This window comes from Lissotriton helveticus, chromosome 7 (assembly GCF_964261635.1).
Source record: "Lissotriton helveticus chromosome 7, aLisHel1.1, whole genome shotgun sequence".
In the NCBI taxonomy this organism is placed as follows: Eukaryota; Metazoa; Chordata; class Amphibia; order Caudata; family Salamandridae; genus Lissotriton; species Lissotriton helveticus.
The window spans coordinates 1709701595-1709715991 of record NC_136068.1 but is presented as its reverse complement, the minus strand read 5'-3'; the positions used below and the strand labels follow the sequence as shown (position 1 = coordinate 1709715991).

The following is a 14397-nucleotide window of genomic DNA, read 5'->3' as shown; positions in this document are numbered from 1 at the left end:
TAGCAAGTCAGGGTGCAGGCAGCAGTGTCGTCATTGCAGAAAAGCTGTCGTCGGCTGACAAACCGGAGTTGGATGTGCAGATGTCAGTGGGCCGAGGCTGCGGTGTGGGATGGGGTGATGCATTGTGTAACGTACGTTTGGGGCCTCTAAACCACAGTACAGGCAGCGGCGTCAATGTCAGCATGGAGCATCGTAGCCAATGACCCTAACTGCTGCAACACTCAACAGTGGTCTGGCTGGGAACTCAATGACTCAAGACTGCTGCCTTTGTGCATTACACATGTGTGGGGCCAAGGTACGAATTAGGACTCACAGACAGCACTTCTGGCTAGCCTACAACATCTCAGTAGAGAGGGTGTGATCTCCCTGCCAGGTGGCTGAACTGATCCTACTGGAACTGATCCACTGTTCTTATTAAGAGTGAAAGCTAAAACCTGAGCGCATTGATTTCAGGAGTGATATAACTGCCCAGGAGCCATGCTCCCTGAAAGAAATTGGGTTACTGGTTCAGTGGGGTGAAATCTTACACAAGCAGCAACTACAATCCTTGTCAGGGTGAGACTTAAGCCTACCCTAAATTAACCTGTGCTCAACCCTCTAGTAGTTTAGCACAGAGCACCTAGGCTTGATTCAGAAGCAATGTGTAAAGTATTTGTGCAACACTTCAAACAGTAAATAAAGTGAAAAACACCACACCAGTTCAGAAAAATAGTTATTTTTAATAGATAAAACAATAAAACAATAACCAAATGACAACAATCCATTTAGTAGAGCCAGCAATATGCAATTTTAAAGATTTCAGTGAAAATAGAGGCAAAAAAGACAAAGCCCCAACTGTGAAAACCTGGTTGCACCAGACCGGGACAAAGTCACAAGTTCAGGCTGACCGCAACGGACTGTGAGCCAGCTACAATAACCAGGTAAGGCCCACTGAACAAAGAACCTTAAATCCTGGTTTTCAGAACATTGTGAGGGTTTGCGTCATAGAGGCGTCCAGCAGCCAAAGCAATGTGTTGGTTCCCAAAGTGGGGAGGGTGCGATGCAAGGGCTGCGTCGTCGTCCAGCATCCAATCGAAGGGGCTTTTGATGCGAAATCCAGCATTGAGGATGCATCACTCAGTCAAGGTGAAGCATTGGTTCCAAGGAGCGGTGAGGCTGCGCTGCAGAATCTGGTGATCACATCAAGGCTGCCATCAATGAGGGATGTGAAGGCCTGCGTCGAGGATGTGTCACGCATCGGGGATTCTGAAGAGGCTGAGGGCCGTGATGCAATGCGGGTCTTTGCAACGGCCTGAATGATGCATCGGCAGCAATGCATCGGTTCTGTCAGGGTTGCATCGTGCAGCAGACGAGATGCGTCAGTTCTGCTAGATCCACAGAGTCTGGCAGAGCACCTTAAGCTCTTCCAAGTGTCCAGGACTGGTGTGGCAACATTTGGCAGGGTAGACTTAGATGGCAGAATCCAGGTGCTGGGGTCGAGGTTGCTGGAGACGTCTGTCCCTGACGCACAAGTCAGAAGGCCAGCCAACCAGCCCTGGAATCACTCTGATCTCCTGGGTTCAACAGATGCAGGCCCACTCCTTTTCACCTAGGCAAAAGGTCAGCAGGACAGCACAGTATGGCAGCAGTTCTTCAGAGCAGCAGTCCAGCAGAGTGGCAGTCCTTTCAGGCGCAAAGCAGTCAAGGTAGAGTATCCACTGATCCAGAAGTGTACTGAAGAGTTGAGGCTGAGGTCCAATATTTATACTGGTGCCTTTCCTCTGGAAGGTGGAAGACGCTTCTAGAACTTCCCCAGGCATCCTGCCTTCCCTACCCTGTGTCCAGATTACCTACAAGGGTTATGTGGTTCTTTGTGTGGAGGCAGGACACAGACTATTGAATCGCCAGCAATGGCCCATCTAGGCACACATAGGCTTTCTATTGTGTGTGGCTGTCTAGGAGGAATACACAGAGCCCAACTCCCAACTACACCCAGTCCTGTGACCCAGAGAAAGGCTGCAGGCCCCAAATGGCTAAGGCAAAAAACTGCCACATTTCAAAAAGTGGCATTTTAAAAATTGTAATTTAAAATATGATTTCACAATAAGTTAGGATTTTTCTTTACAATTTCAAAGACATCAAACATGGACTGGTTAATGGTTCTCCTTTGGAAATTAAAGTTTAATAAATGTAATAAGGTAACTCCAATTGTATCCTATTCACAGGTGCATCCTATTGCAGTAGTGAAAAATGAATTTAAGGGTTTTTCACTACAAGGACATATAAAACTAAAAAGTACATGTCCCACTTTTTAAGTACATTGCACCTTGCCTTCTGGGCTGTCCAGGGCCTACCATATGGGGTGACTTACATGTATTAAAAAGGACGGTTTGGCCATGGCCAGGTCGACATGGCAGTTTCAAAACTGCACACACAGGCTGCAATGGCAGGCCTGAGACATGTTTAAAGTGCTAGATAAGTGGGTGTCACAATCAGTGTTGCAGGCCAACTAGTAGCATTTAATTTACAGGCCCTGGGCACAGGTAGTGCCACTTTACTAGGGTCTTGCAAATAGATTAAATATGCCAATTGTGTATGAGCCAGTTCTACTATGTTTTAAGGAGAGAGCACAGGCACTTCAGCACTGGTTAGCAGTGTTAACATACTCAGAGTCCTAAAGCTAAACAAACGAAGACTGCAAAACTGGAGGTGTGTAGGAAAAAAGTTAGAGCAAAAACCACGCCAAGGAAGCCAGGTCTAACAGTCATGATACTTCCTCATATTCGATAGAGAAGACAGGTGGGGAGACCTAGACCTGAGGGAAACCGAGCCTGGATCAAAGGAGAAGGTTGAGGGGCATAGAGGTAAGGGGCACTAAATTACATCTTGTTATTATAGTAAGTGGTATTCCGCGCCAATGTGCATTAAAGTTAAAAGGTTAGCACTGATGGACATTAATTTATTGAGGTGTTAGGAGGCTGTTGAGCTCAGCTCGAGTACTCCCACACTACCTCCCTGAGAAGCCTGTGATTGCTTGGTATCGATACCACTGAACGCCAAGCGCTCAAGGGGCTGTACTTGGTCAAGTATGCAGAGCCAAAGTAGCATGCTCCTCAGGACGTCAGAGGCAAATGAGCACAACTCTTGCTTGTTACTTGACCTCCCGAACGCACAACAATTTTGAACTCTTTGGAATTGTAAGTAGAGTTGAGATTCCCTGATCTGATGACTTTTCTAGGGATATTGTTCCACAAAGGTGAGAACCTTTCTTTATAATACCCTATGAGTAACACAGAACGACTTAAAGAGAACCGGTTTCTTCATTGGAAGTTATAATGTCCCTTGTATTCTTGCAGGTACTGACAGAATTCCACAGCTGGTGTTCCTGTGCATAAATTAAAAATTTTCTTTCAACCTGAATATATTTCAAGTTACTTCTTATCCCATTACTCACTTGCATGGAGGTATGTTACCTTTCACGGATTGATAAATGGTTTCCCTGCTGGGTTTAGCTATACTCAAATATGTATCAATATGTTTTCATATTTCACGGTTTCATTTTGAAATGGTGATTCTCCGAAACACAAGAGTGGATAAGGATGTCCAGAAATAATAAACATGTGATGACCATAAAATTAAGGTGCATCAAAAATACCTTCCTTTTTCCGATTTTGATGTGTTTTTTTTTTAATCAATGAGCAGGTTTGAAAGAATGCATGTATTGATGTTGGTCCACCTGTTTTGTTCTGACCTTATGTGAACAATAGATACATCAGAAACATTGGGTATATCTGAACCATTACACGCATAAATATAACTGTGTTGACTGATTGTTGCAAAACCTTGCTTTATGAAGGGAACATTTCTTCTTAACGACCTGAATAAATGTACGTAAGATCCCTGTTGTACACATTCATGTTTCTTCACAAAGATTTTGTATAAACTTTGCCATAAGAAATTGTGGCACTGCTTTGTACTAAATAAATTGTCAATTTATTTAAGTAAACAGTACAAGATAGGGATGGTGTGACATATACTGTTTCTAAGGCTCCAATGCACAATTATAAGCTGCTTCAGTTTATATGTGATTGTTTACACATGAAGGTTGCTTGATGGTACATGAGGATACATCTCATCTACATAATGTTCTTGGTCCGAGATTCTGGTTCTAGCACCAGTTTCATTTCAGGTTTTTTGGATGTGAAATCTCTGACATATATTGTGTAGCTCAGAGAGCACCAATAATTGCTATCCATAGTAACATTAAAATCAGCTGGTAGCAACAATTTACTCTGAATATGGATCATAGTTATAGACTTTTTCCGGCAGGCTTTTTTGGGGGGCAAAAAGTATTCAGCGACCCTTTAGGACTTCAGGCTGTTACAGCATATTAGTGCTGAGGCCTGTCCTTTCTGCTTGGCACTTCGACATTTAAAATCGTATTGACTGGCACAGTGATGATCCATCTTCAGGGCACCATTTTCTCCTACTTGGACTCTACCTTAGAATGTGACTATGTGAGTTCTTAATCTTAAACACGCTTTTACTAAGGTTAGCCCAGAGTCCATAGGTCAAGTAACATAGTCCATTAAATCTCCATCTGAGAATAGTCAGCTCACAACACTACTTCTGTGTGGTGTAGATTGATATAACAAGTATATCAGGTTAGCTTCCTGGCCTGTGTTTACTTTGAGGTTGTGGTCTTATCTTATGTGCGTTGCATGTTTGTATGTGGCTGATGGACCAGAATCCACAGTACTCAATTTCTTTTCCCTAGCGGAAGCAACAAAGGTACAAAGGTAGGACCAGTGTTAGTGCTGGGTATTTCAGACAAGATCCAGGGTATGGCCATTTCAGCAAAGATATTAGTTGAGATGGATGAGGCAGGAAGGTGATTGGGCTCCATGGCACAATCAAGAATAATGATGATGCATCATGCTTGATGGACAATGTAAAATGCAGAAGTTGGGTTGTTGGCTTCACCCTCCTTCTGGCATTGCGAGAAAGACACTGATTAGGTACTACATATATTAGGTCAGTGTAAATATGCTCCCCCCCTTTCGCAATGATGTATGGTCCACATTCTCTAGAGTTATCTTCCCAAATCTAAAAATAAACCCAGCAGTTGCTTTAACAGTTTACAAATCTCTAAATCCCATGAAAAGGAAGTTCTGCTTGAAGACTCATGGTGCAGAAGACTATATTTTGATTGAATGCTGTCCCTTACTGATTGAATGCTGCCCCTTACTGATTGAATGCTGTCCCTTACTAGCAGGACTACTACATTTCAATGAAAGCAAGTAAAATGATTTCTATTCACGTGCTGGGACTGATATGTCAAGTTCCTAGATGTTTACCACATTCAGCCATCACTGATTGATATTCAGGGTGGAACTGGTCGGATCGGCACCTCTAGCTACCCATAGCCAATTACTTCGCTTACAACTCAATTAATGTCCCAGAATTCATGCACTCATTACTTACCTTCCATCTCTTTAAATGCCTAGATATGTTCTCTAGTATGGAACTGTGTTACTGCCTCATCAGGCCTAGCTGTTCCTACTGATCATCCCATAAATGTGTATTGTTTGTTCTGTTTTAGACCATATTTTTATCCATAGTTGTCTTAGGGCCTTACGAATTTGGTGGCGTGGCAGCAGGCTGCCATGCCAGCACCCTGCTGCCACACCACCAAACCCATCCGCTCACCACCCTCCAGATTATGAGTTGTAATACAGGTATGCCATTCTGTTTTGGCGGTCTCACGGTGGTGACTTTCAAGGCTCATATGTGAGCCTTAGAAAGGCACCACAGCGGCACCACCAAAGTGCGTTCCTGCACAGCATGGACTGTGAAGGACCTTAAACATACTGTGGAGACATCAAAATTATCCATCACAAAGCAACCTTGTTTTGCAGGGAGTCACCTTGGTTTTTGGCGCGGGTATTGGCGGCCATCTAGGGAAACCCAGACATTTCTGAAAACTAGACAGCCAGGGGAGTCAAGGGAGGTATGACTTGCGTGGATCCTACAATGTTTTCCTACCCAGAATCTCCTGCACACCTCAAATTTAGCTGAGAAATCTCAATGTTCACACATTTCTGTGTGGAAAAGTTGTGGGATCACTGGGCTGACATAGATTTCCTACCACCCAGCGTTCCGCCAGGACTCCCGATAAAAAACAGGTTGTTTTGTGATAAATAATTGTGATGTCTCCACAATACGTTTTGGGCCCTTCCCTGCTGCAGGTACTTGGCATAACTTGGGTGAATAAAGACAGGGCAACACACCATGTGCCCCCTTGCCTGCACCCTCAGGCCCTGAGGCAACTGGGGGGCCTTTTAGGGCCCCCTTAGTTTCCTTTCTGTCACACTTCCCATGGGGGGCTTACTGCCATGATATCTGTGGCAGTGAGGAAACTCGTAATATGCTTGGTGGTGCATATTGCGGCCTCAGACCGATGTGCCACTGCCACAGGATCAGGGATCCCTGGCGGTTGCAGCAGTTCTTTGGCAGTCCGACTGCCAAAAAGTTATAATACAGTGGTCGGTGCAGTGGTAGTTGCACTGCCACCGCGGGTTTGGCGATCCATTGGACCGCAAAACTTGTAATCAGCCCCTTAGTCTTTTGTGTTTTGTATTTGGCCAGTGTGAATGATGTATAATTAATCTTCTGATTTTTGATTATTTCCTAAGCAAAATAATGGTTTAAAGAATTTGTTGTCACAATCGACGACTTGCTAGCTATATGAAAACAATAAAACAAAATTAACTGAAAAAAAGGTAACTCACGTGTCGCCATCCTCATCTTGGTTAAGAAGTCTTGTACTGTCCAGATTTTGGATCTCAGCCCTCGCTTGTTCAAGCTCCACAAGGTTCATCTCTGTGATGAGGGGCCCAGATGGAGTCAGGAAAGGAACTGGACCCTGCTCTGAACATAGGGCACTAGGGCTCTGCCAAGCCAGCTCAGAAACCAGAGGATCTGCAAACATGCTGGCTTCCAGATGTTCTGGGGAATATGCTGGTGTCTACGGAAAAGTTGAGAGTTATGTTCAGTATGTTGAGAAATTCATATCTTCATATTCAATTTCCCAGTAATTAAAAAGAATTGCCTACATGTGTATACAACGAGGAAAATAGTTATTGAATTGGGTGATGAAAATCCTTAGAGAATTAGTATCAATGTGAGGTGTTCCTTTCGACAACCATCTATATGTTAGGAGAAATAAAAAAAAACAACGTTTCATTTCATAAATAGAGAAAGGTGGAAAGGGTTGGTGAAAAATAAGAAATTCCCAGAATAGAGATGATGATTTTGATAAATACTTGTACAGTGCACTGTGACCTTTAAATAGGGTGGTAAGGGGTCTGCATGTTCACTAGAAGAAGCATTAGGGTTGTTGAACGCTAAGATTTTAGGTTTTTGTCTAATTTTAGTTGTGAGGAGAACAGAAAGATAAGGGAAAGTGGCCCATGCTTTGGATGTCAGGACCAACAAAAAACGACCACCTGTTCTAGTTTTATTGAACCTCGGTCCAGCCAAAGCCAAGAGCTCGGCTAATGGTGCATAAGGAAAACTATGATGGCTGAAAAAGAGAGGTGAACTGTTTTGTAACAGAAACAAAGAGATTTAAAAATAGCCTTTCTGGCAACAGGTAGCCAATGAAAAGATTGGAGCTGGGAGGAGATTTGAATGTGTTTGTTTATGCGCTAGACTAAAAGAGCAGGAGCTTTCTGGTTGATTTGAGGTTTATAGATTTAATGCAGAGCATTGATGTAGTCAAAGCACAGAGAAACCTCAACCTGAATCAATGTATTTTCGGAGAAGAAGTAAAATCTCAATGAGAACTTTAAAAGCAAAAAAAGGCTTGTGGCTACAACTCTATCCACACGTGGACTGAAAGAAAGACTATCATAAACTAGGCAGAGACCAACCATATGCAATTCAGCCTTGATCCTGCTCTAGTAGGAAGAGTCCAAGATGAACTTCGAGGCCAGGTCCGGTCTGGGCGGGAACACAAGCAAACCCCGAATCAGCTGTAGCCTACTTATGTAGGCCTCATACTGCTCATAGAGGTATAGGGAGGAAAGATCAATGGTTCTGAAGACATTTCTGAGTTGCATACATTGAATAGTCTCAAAGCACCAGTCCACTCCTAAAATCTGGTGTAAGTCAATGCAAGGCACTAAGGATGACTTCCTCGTATTTCTCGCTCCCCTCCCCCATATTCTGAGGAGCTAGTGGTGACCGTGAGCTGCAGACAGGTCAGTGGAAGGGAACTCCAGCCTTGGGTTTTGAAGCAGCGGTCCTCCAATGCAATATTAGAAACAGTGATGGCGGCCTGGGAGGGGGATGGTCGTTCACCAGATGGTTCCTCTGAACGGATGGAGCAAAAGGGAACATATACTGAACTTGGCAAGTGGCATCAACCTTATCCAGGATGGCTGTATTCCCAATACCTTCTGGAACCACCAAGCAAACATGGTCTCATGGTAAAGAAGAGATGCGTTGTCTGACTCTTGGACCATATGCTTTCTGGAGGAGGAAAGGCTCTTGCGCTACAGGATTGACCCTATGAAATGGATCATTGTGGATGACACTACGGAGAATGTGTGGTAGTTTAATGAAAGCCCAAAATTGTAGAAGGACCTGAGATTCAGGGCTAGGCCAGTCTCTGATTGCTGCCTTGTTGCTGATAGAAAGGGGGAATGGTCCTGATGTGGACAGCATTGGACTTTCTGCTGCTGCAGAGAATTCGCTACAGAGCCTGGATTTTTGTAAAGACAGGAGGGGCAGCATTCAGACTGAAATGGACTGATACCAGAAATGTCAGGTGTTTCTCACTGTAGTAGAAAGACACTTAGCTGTACGCATCATATAGTACAACTTAACTCTGATATTCATTTTAAATAGCTGAAGGACCTGCGCCAAACTCAGCATCCAGAATTTCTGCATGGAAAATATGATTTTGATCACAGAGGATTACATGGGGCTGAAGACCTTGTGCCTTTTTCCTTAAAAGGAATTATTGGGACTAATATTCCAGTCCTGTTTCTTGTGGTGGGACTCTCAGTTGCCCCTAAAATGAGGAGCTTCTCTATCTTCTTCTGAGGTTCTCTGCATGCAGACCGGGTTTGTGCTAATGGAGACAGAAAGTAAAGCATTAATTAGCACTGAATGGCTGATGCATTGATGGTTATCTGGAGAGAAAACCTTTCATCCTCTTTAAACAGAGGCTGTACCACCCCTGTGAAAGACAGATGGAGGTGAGGTTGCTCTCTCTGACAGTGGAAGTGTATTGCTGACATTCCTGAAGCTGGATCGAGGAGACCTACACACTGAAGTGACAGGAGGAGAAACAAGGCTCCTTAAGAAAGTCCATTAGGCATTTTGCTAGCCAACTGCTGGTTAGTCTTCCTGAGTACTGCCATTTATTGTATGGTAGAAGAGAGAGGTGCGACTGTAGACTCTTGTACAGAGATAAGAAACTTTAAGTGAGGCCTTCCCTATTTTGTTTCTCTGATTACTTCTTCAGTGGCTGCATCATTCAGAAGTCTGCTGTCATAACTGCAGGTGCACACTGTCAAGAAGTTGCATATGCACTGAGGACATCCACTTTTTAGTGTCATTGCATGTACTGTCGTGGTCTGAGGTTAGCACACTGAGATACCAGTGCAAACCAAGATGGTGCATCGGATGCTTAATTTGGGCCTTGGTACATTTCTTGCTGTCTGTATTCAAACATTTGGCCTCTTTGTTCATGCAGGAACAAAGCCTTCACACCATATCTGGGAGGATCCCAATGGCGGCTGCTACGGAAAGTGTGTGGTGAATCAGTGGAAGGGTAGGTTAAAAGAAAAAAAAACCTGATTATGGACAGACCGTCTCCTCCATCCTCCTCTTCCTGGCTCCCGGCAGCACATAAGCTCCCCTAAGCCAATCACGATGCTGCTGTCATCAGCATGACAGCAGGGTTGTGTTTGGTCTGAGCGGCCTATTTGGCTGCCTAGACAGTGCCTGGGAGCCTTGGGACTGTTCTCCACACGGCTGGCTACACAGCCAGGTGGAGAAATGCTAAGTGCGCATGAATGTTTGGCCAGCCCAAGACGGCCAGCGAAACTGCCATGCGCACTTATGGTTGGAAGTGTTTGTCAACTCTTGGTTCAGATGCCCTGCTGTTACACTAGTGATGAGGACACCAATGATTAAACATCTCAATATTGGAACTGGAAAATCGACCTACACAATTGTTGCATCCACAATACTGAATAACACTACATTGGTAGGATACATGTAAGGGTTAATATATACTATAACCTGTTGGGTCACCTCTCAAAATACTGTTCCTTTGGGTGTCTTAACGGGGTCAGGCTTCTGCATCTCTTTACCTCTCCTATTTGTGCATCCTGTGTTCTGAGGAGAATGGACTGTGTGTGTGCCTGCACACTGTGGAAGTCCTGCTCAAGAACTGTTTCTTGCAGAGAGGCTCTCAGCTTCCCTTTAAACTGACCTGCAGGAGCTGCGCTCAACCTGGAGCACCACGGAGGAGTCAGGAGATGGACCTAACTGGCAGGAGCGGCTAGTTTCAGGGAAAATCGGCGGGGCGGAGGCAGGGGGCGTTGGGACAGAGGAAGTCGGTGACAAACAGAAAAAGAATACAACAAAAACGTACCTGCTGCCCTTCAGCATCACATTGCGCTCTTGTGCTCCTCTTCACTGCTGGCAGGCTCAGGTTCTCAGTCTGCCATGCGGCCAATCCTGAAACTGCTCTCATGCGAGAGCAGTTTCAGGATTGGCCTGAGCGCCGAGGGTTTGCGCTCCAGGACAGACTGGAAATCTGAGCCTGCTCTCTCTCCAACCTTGCAATGCAGCTGGGGTTGTAGAGAGCTTCACTGCACATGTGGGTTTGTCCGGCCTGAGATGGCCAGTCAAACCCGCATGCGCAGTGAAGGCAGTTCCCAGCACTCCCCCTCCAGCCTGTCACCACCCTGCCTCAGCAGAAGGAAAAAGAAAACAATGATAAAACGGGGTTTAAACCTGTTTTATTATCGTTTTATTTTTCAAATTTTTCAAAGTGCTGGCAGGGGGGCGACGCGCCTCTGCCATAGTGGAGGAGCCGCCACTACTGCGTGGTCAGACAGGGATTTGGTATGATTTTACAATTTATATAGCCCTTGAATGGCCTGAGTATTGGTGTTGCTTCAAGCCCAGGTCTAATGCCTTAAGTTCCACAAACAGGGAGCTAGTAGTTAAAAAAGCCAGTTTTTTAATGACATGATCAGAAACTATCCACAGGGGGAGCTGGGCTTGATTCCCAGTGAAAGTGGCCATGGTTACCAGAGTGAACTGAGACTTGGCCTCATTGCTCACCCTCAGTGAGGGAGATTCACTTAACTTTTCTGTGAACCCAACAGGTCTGCAGCACTGAGCCCAGGAGAGTGGGTCAATTCTCTCGTGCAAAGGCGGCTTGAGGCCTCTGTGCTGAGGCGAGGAGCTTGGCTCGAGCCTTAGGGACGCCACAGAGTCTCCCGCGGGAGAGACTTTGATCCTCATAGGACCTTTGGCTCCCAGGCACTTGTCGCCCTTTCTTTAGACAATGACAACGGGGTCCAGTTAAAACAAGTAGCCTGGTCCCATGAAGGTGACCCGGGATTCCTTAGGGCGAAGTTCGTCGTCACATCACAGGGAGAAAGGGCAAACTGCAGTGCAGAGTTTGCTTCTTTCTTATGAAACCCAACATATTGTGTGGGATGGGATCATGGGAGCACCCTTACTCGGCATGTAAGAGGTGGGGTCTTGTCAGTGGCAGTCCACAGAGCGCAGCAAGCAGCGGATTCCTGGTACCAAGGAAGAGACAGAATGATAGCCTGTGCCAGAGACTGCGAAATATCAGTGAAGAAAGAACACAGTGTAGATATGGTCATTGTACCACAAGCTACCCAAGCTGAACGAAGAACTAACGAAGAAGGGGTGTAATCAGTGCCTAATTTGAGCCGGTGCTTATGACAGTCTGCCACATGGTGGCTCTGTCTGGCTAATTTAGGTATGAGCACAACAGCAGCCGTTTATTAGTTCAATTTACATTTACAGTGACTAAAATCTGCCTCCCAAGCCATTCTTATCGCTTTGGGGGCCTGGAATATTATGAACTGATACACATGTAAGAGTGTGATGGTTAGTAGCTATGTTTGTAGTGGCATTGGTATCTGACAGGAGCAATGTGTGGTGCAAGCTGGAGTGGCCTCCCGACGAGAGCCCCTGCACTTATTCTTTTACGAATTAAACACTGAGAGTAATAGAACATTTTAGGAAAAAATGGAAAGGTCCAAAGTATATCCGGGAGGTAATCTGCCTGAGGAAATTGCTGAGCATGAGGGAAGCAAGTAACGATCCACACTCCGTGTCGTAAAACAGAGTGAGCAGGCAAGGCGAACATGAGCGCAGACCATTCTACTCCCACATACATTCCAAAAATGTCATCACACAAAAAACATAGTTCAGGAGCATTTTCTAGTTCTGCCGCTAGGTGGCAGGATATCACAATTTAGAATGGGAAATGGGCAAAAATATGAGTTCTAAATCTTCCAAGATTGCTATTAAATACTGAGAGCTCTTTGCAAACCCAGCAGACCAAGGATGCTGATCGTTGCAGGGAGATACTAAGCAGTCTAAACAATGGGTTGGGTATTTTAACAATAGTAGAGTATTGGTTAACTAGTTGCTTATGACATAGTACAATTATTATTTTTTATGCAGTTTTGTATAGCGCAAACTCGACCCGAAAGTATTGGGCGCTTTACTCCAGCACCAGTTATACTACACAAGAAGACACATATTTTTGGTAGGCACGAGCAGATAACACAGCATATGAACAATACTCGGCCCAGATGAACAGTACTCATGCTGGACAAAATCCTGCTTGTCCTTTTGAGCGAAAGGTTCTGTAATGAGAGCCCTTCGAGTAGTTCTAGAGGTCAAAGCCCCCATTATGCCTGTGGTAATGCCATGAACGGTTCAGCCCCAGTGATGAACGTCTCTCTATATCTCCCCTGCCTTTTTGGCTAGGTTCGTACTACAGAAATACCATGAACACAGGGCTTTAAGTGGGATGAAACAACTGGGGGGGGGGGCGGGGTGTCTCTCAAAGGGGCGTGGCCAGTGTAAGTAAGGGCGTGGCTTAAAAACACGTAAGCTAAAAATCTGTACTTAGCCTAGTGTGCCGCACGACTTGTATTTTGAGGTTTCTGTCATTGCATCCAGATATACGATTCAACAAGTAACATCATACCTACAACAAATCAGGACTATTGGCTTTGCCAATGTTTGTTAGTTGTATAAGATACATAAGCAGCAACTATTGCTTGCATATAATATTGAAGAAGCTTCCACTTAAAGCCATGGTCACACCACGACAATGTTGCTGCTCCTGAGTTTCAAAAAGAGAAGGGAAATCCAGAGAGAAAATGACTCTGTTTAAAGGATTTCTCTTCCCCTGCAACACTCACCTGGCATGACGTCATGGAGTAACTTCTCGACTAGTGAAAAGTGAGCAGTGTGAGCATGGGCACATGATGTGCCTGCTGTCACCAGGGCACAAAACAGAGCCCGATAGAGACTCATTTCAAGGCTCCCTTTAAAAAACTGCTGGTGCCCCGCACCGGTGAGACTCAGCCTACTTAAAGCCCTGCATGTACACACATATATACATACATATCTGCTAAGTTTTCTAAGCCATCCAGTCCGAGACTTGAAAGGCGCTGAATTCCAGTGCATTTATTCTTAGACTCACATCACAGATCCTCTGCAATTCTAGATTCAACCCAGTGCTTAACTGGGCCATGGTTTCATGTGCTTGGCACCAGCACTTAATTGTCAACACTGTCACTTATGACACCTGCCACATGGTGGTTCTGTCTCTCTCATTTGGAGTTAAGCAGAACTGTTTATTAATAATATAATATATAATTAAATTGACTAATAGCTGCCTTCCAAACCATTCTTACAGCTTTGGAGGCCTGGAATAGTCTGAATTGTCATTGGCAGCCCTGGCAGGGGCAATGGGTGGAGCATGCTGCGGTGGCCTCCTGATGAGGGCCCTGGCACTAAACCTTTTACAAATTAAGCACGGATTCGATTGGAATTGTTTCTAGCAGAACAGAGAATTGCAAGGAATGCAGGAATACTACAAAAAATGCATGAATACTGCACACCTAGTAATCCCCACAAATATTTTACCCATCAATCACATTATAAGTAAGACCATTGCTGTCCTTATTGTGATATTTTTCAAAGTGACGCGCAACTGGGTACCTGCGATCCCCATTCTTTATTGCACGTAAATGCTGCAATATCCGTTTATGGACTTCTAAGATAGTGCTACCCACGTACCTCAGGCCATAGACAGCAAAATCTGTCTTA

The 14397-nt window shown here is 44.8% G+C and overlaps 1 protein-coding gene across 1 annotated transcript in view; it reads right to left on the bottom strand.

The window, feature by feature from the left end:
- NFKBID (NFKB inhibitor delta) overlaps window positions 1–14397 on the bottom strand; it is a 54422-nt gene that overhangs the window by 22822 nt on the left and 17203 nt on the right. Inside the window, exon 5 of the mRNA XM_078653830.1 lies at window positions 6771–7006. Within this exon, the coding sequence (XP_078509956.1) occupies window positions 6771–7006 (236 nt within the window). The remainder of the gene's footprint in view (window positions 1–6770; window positions 7007–14397) is intronic.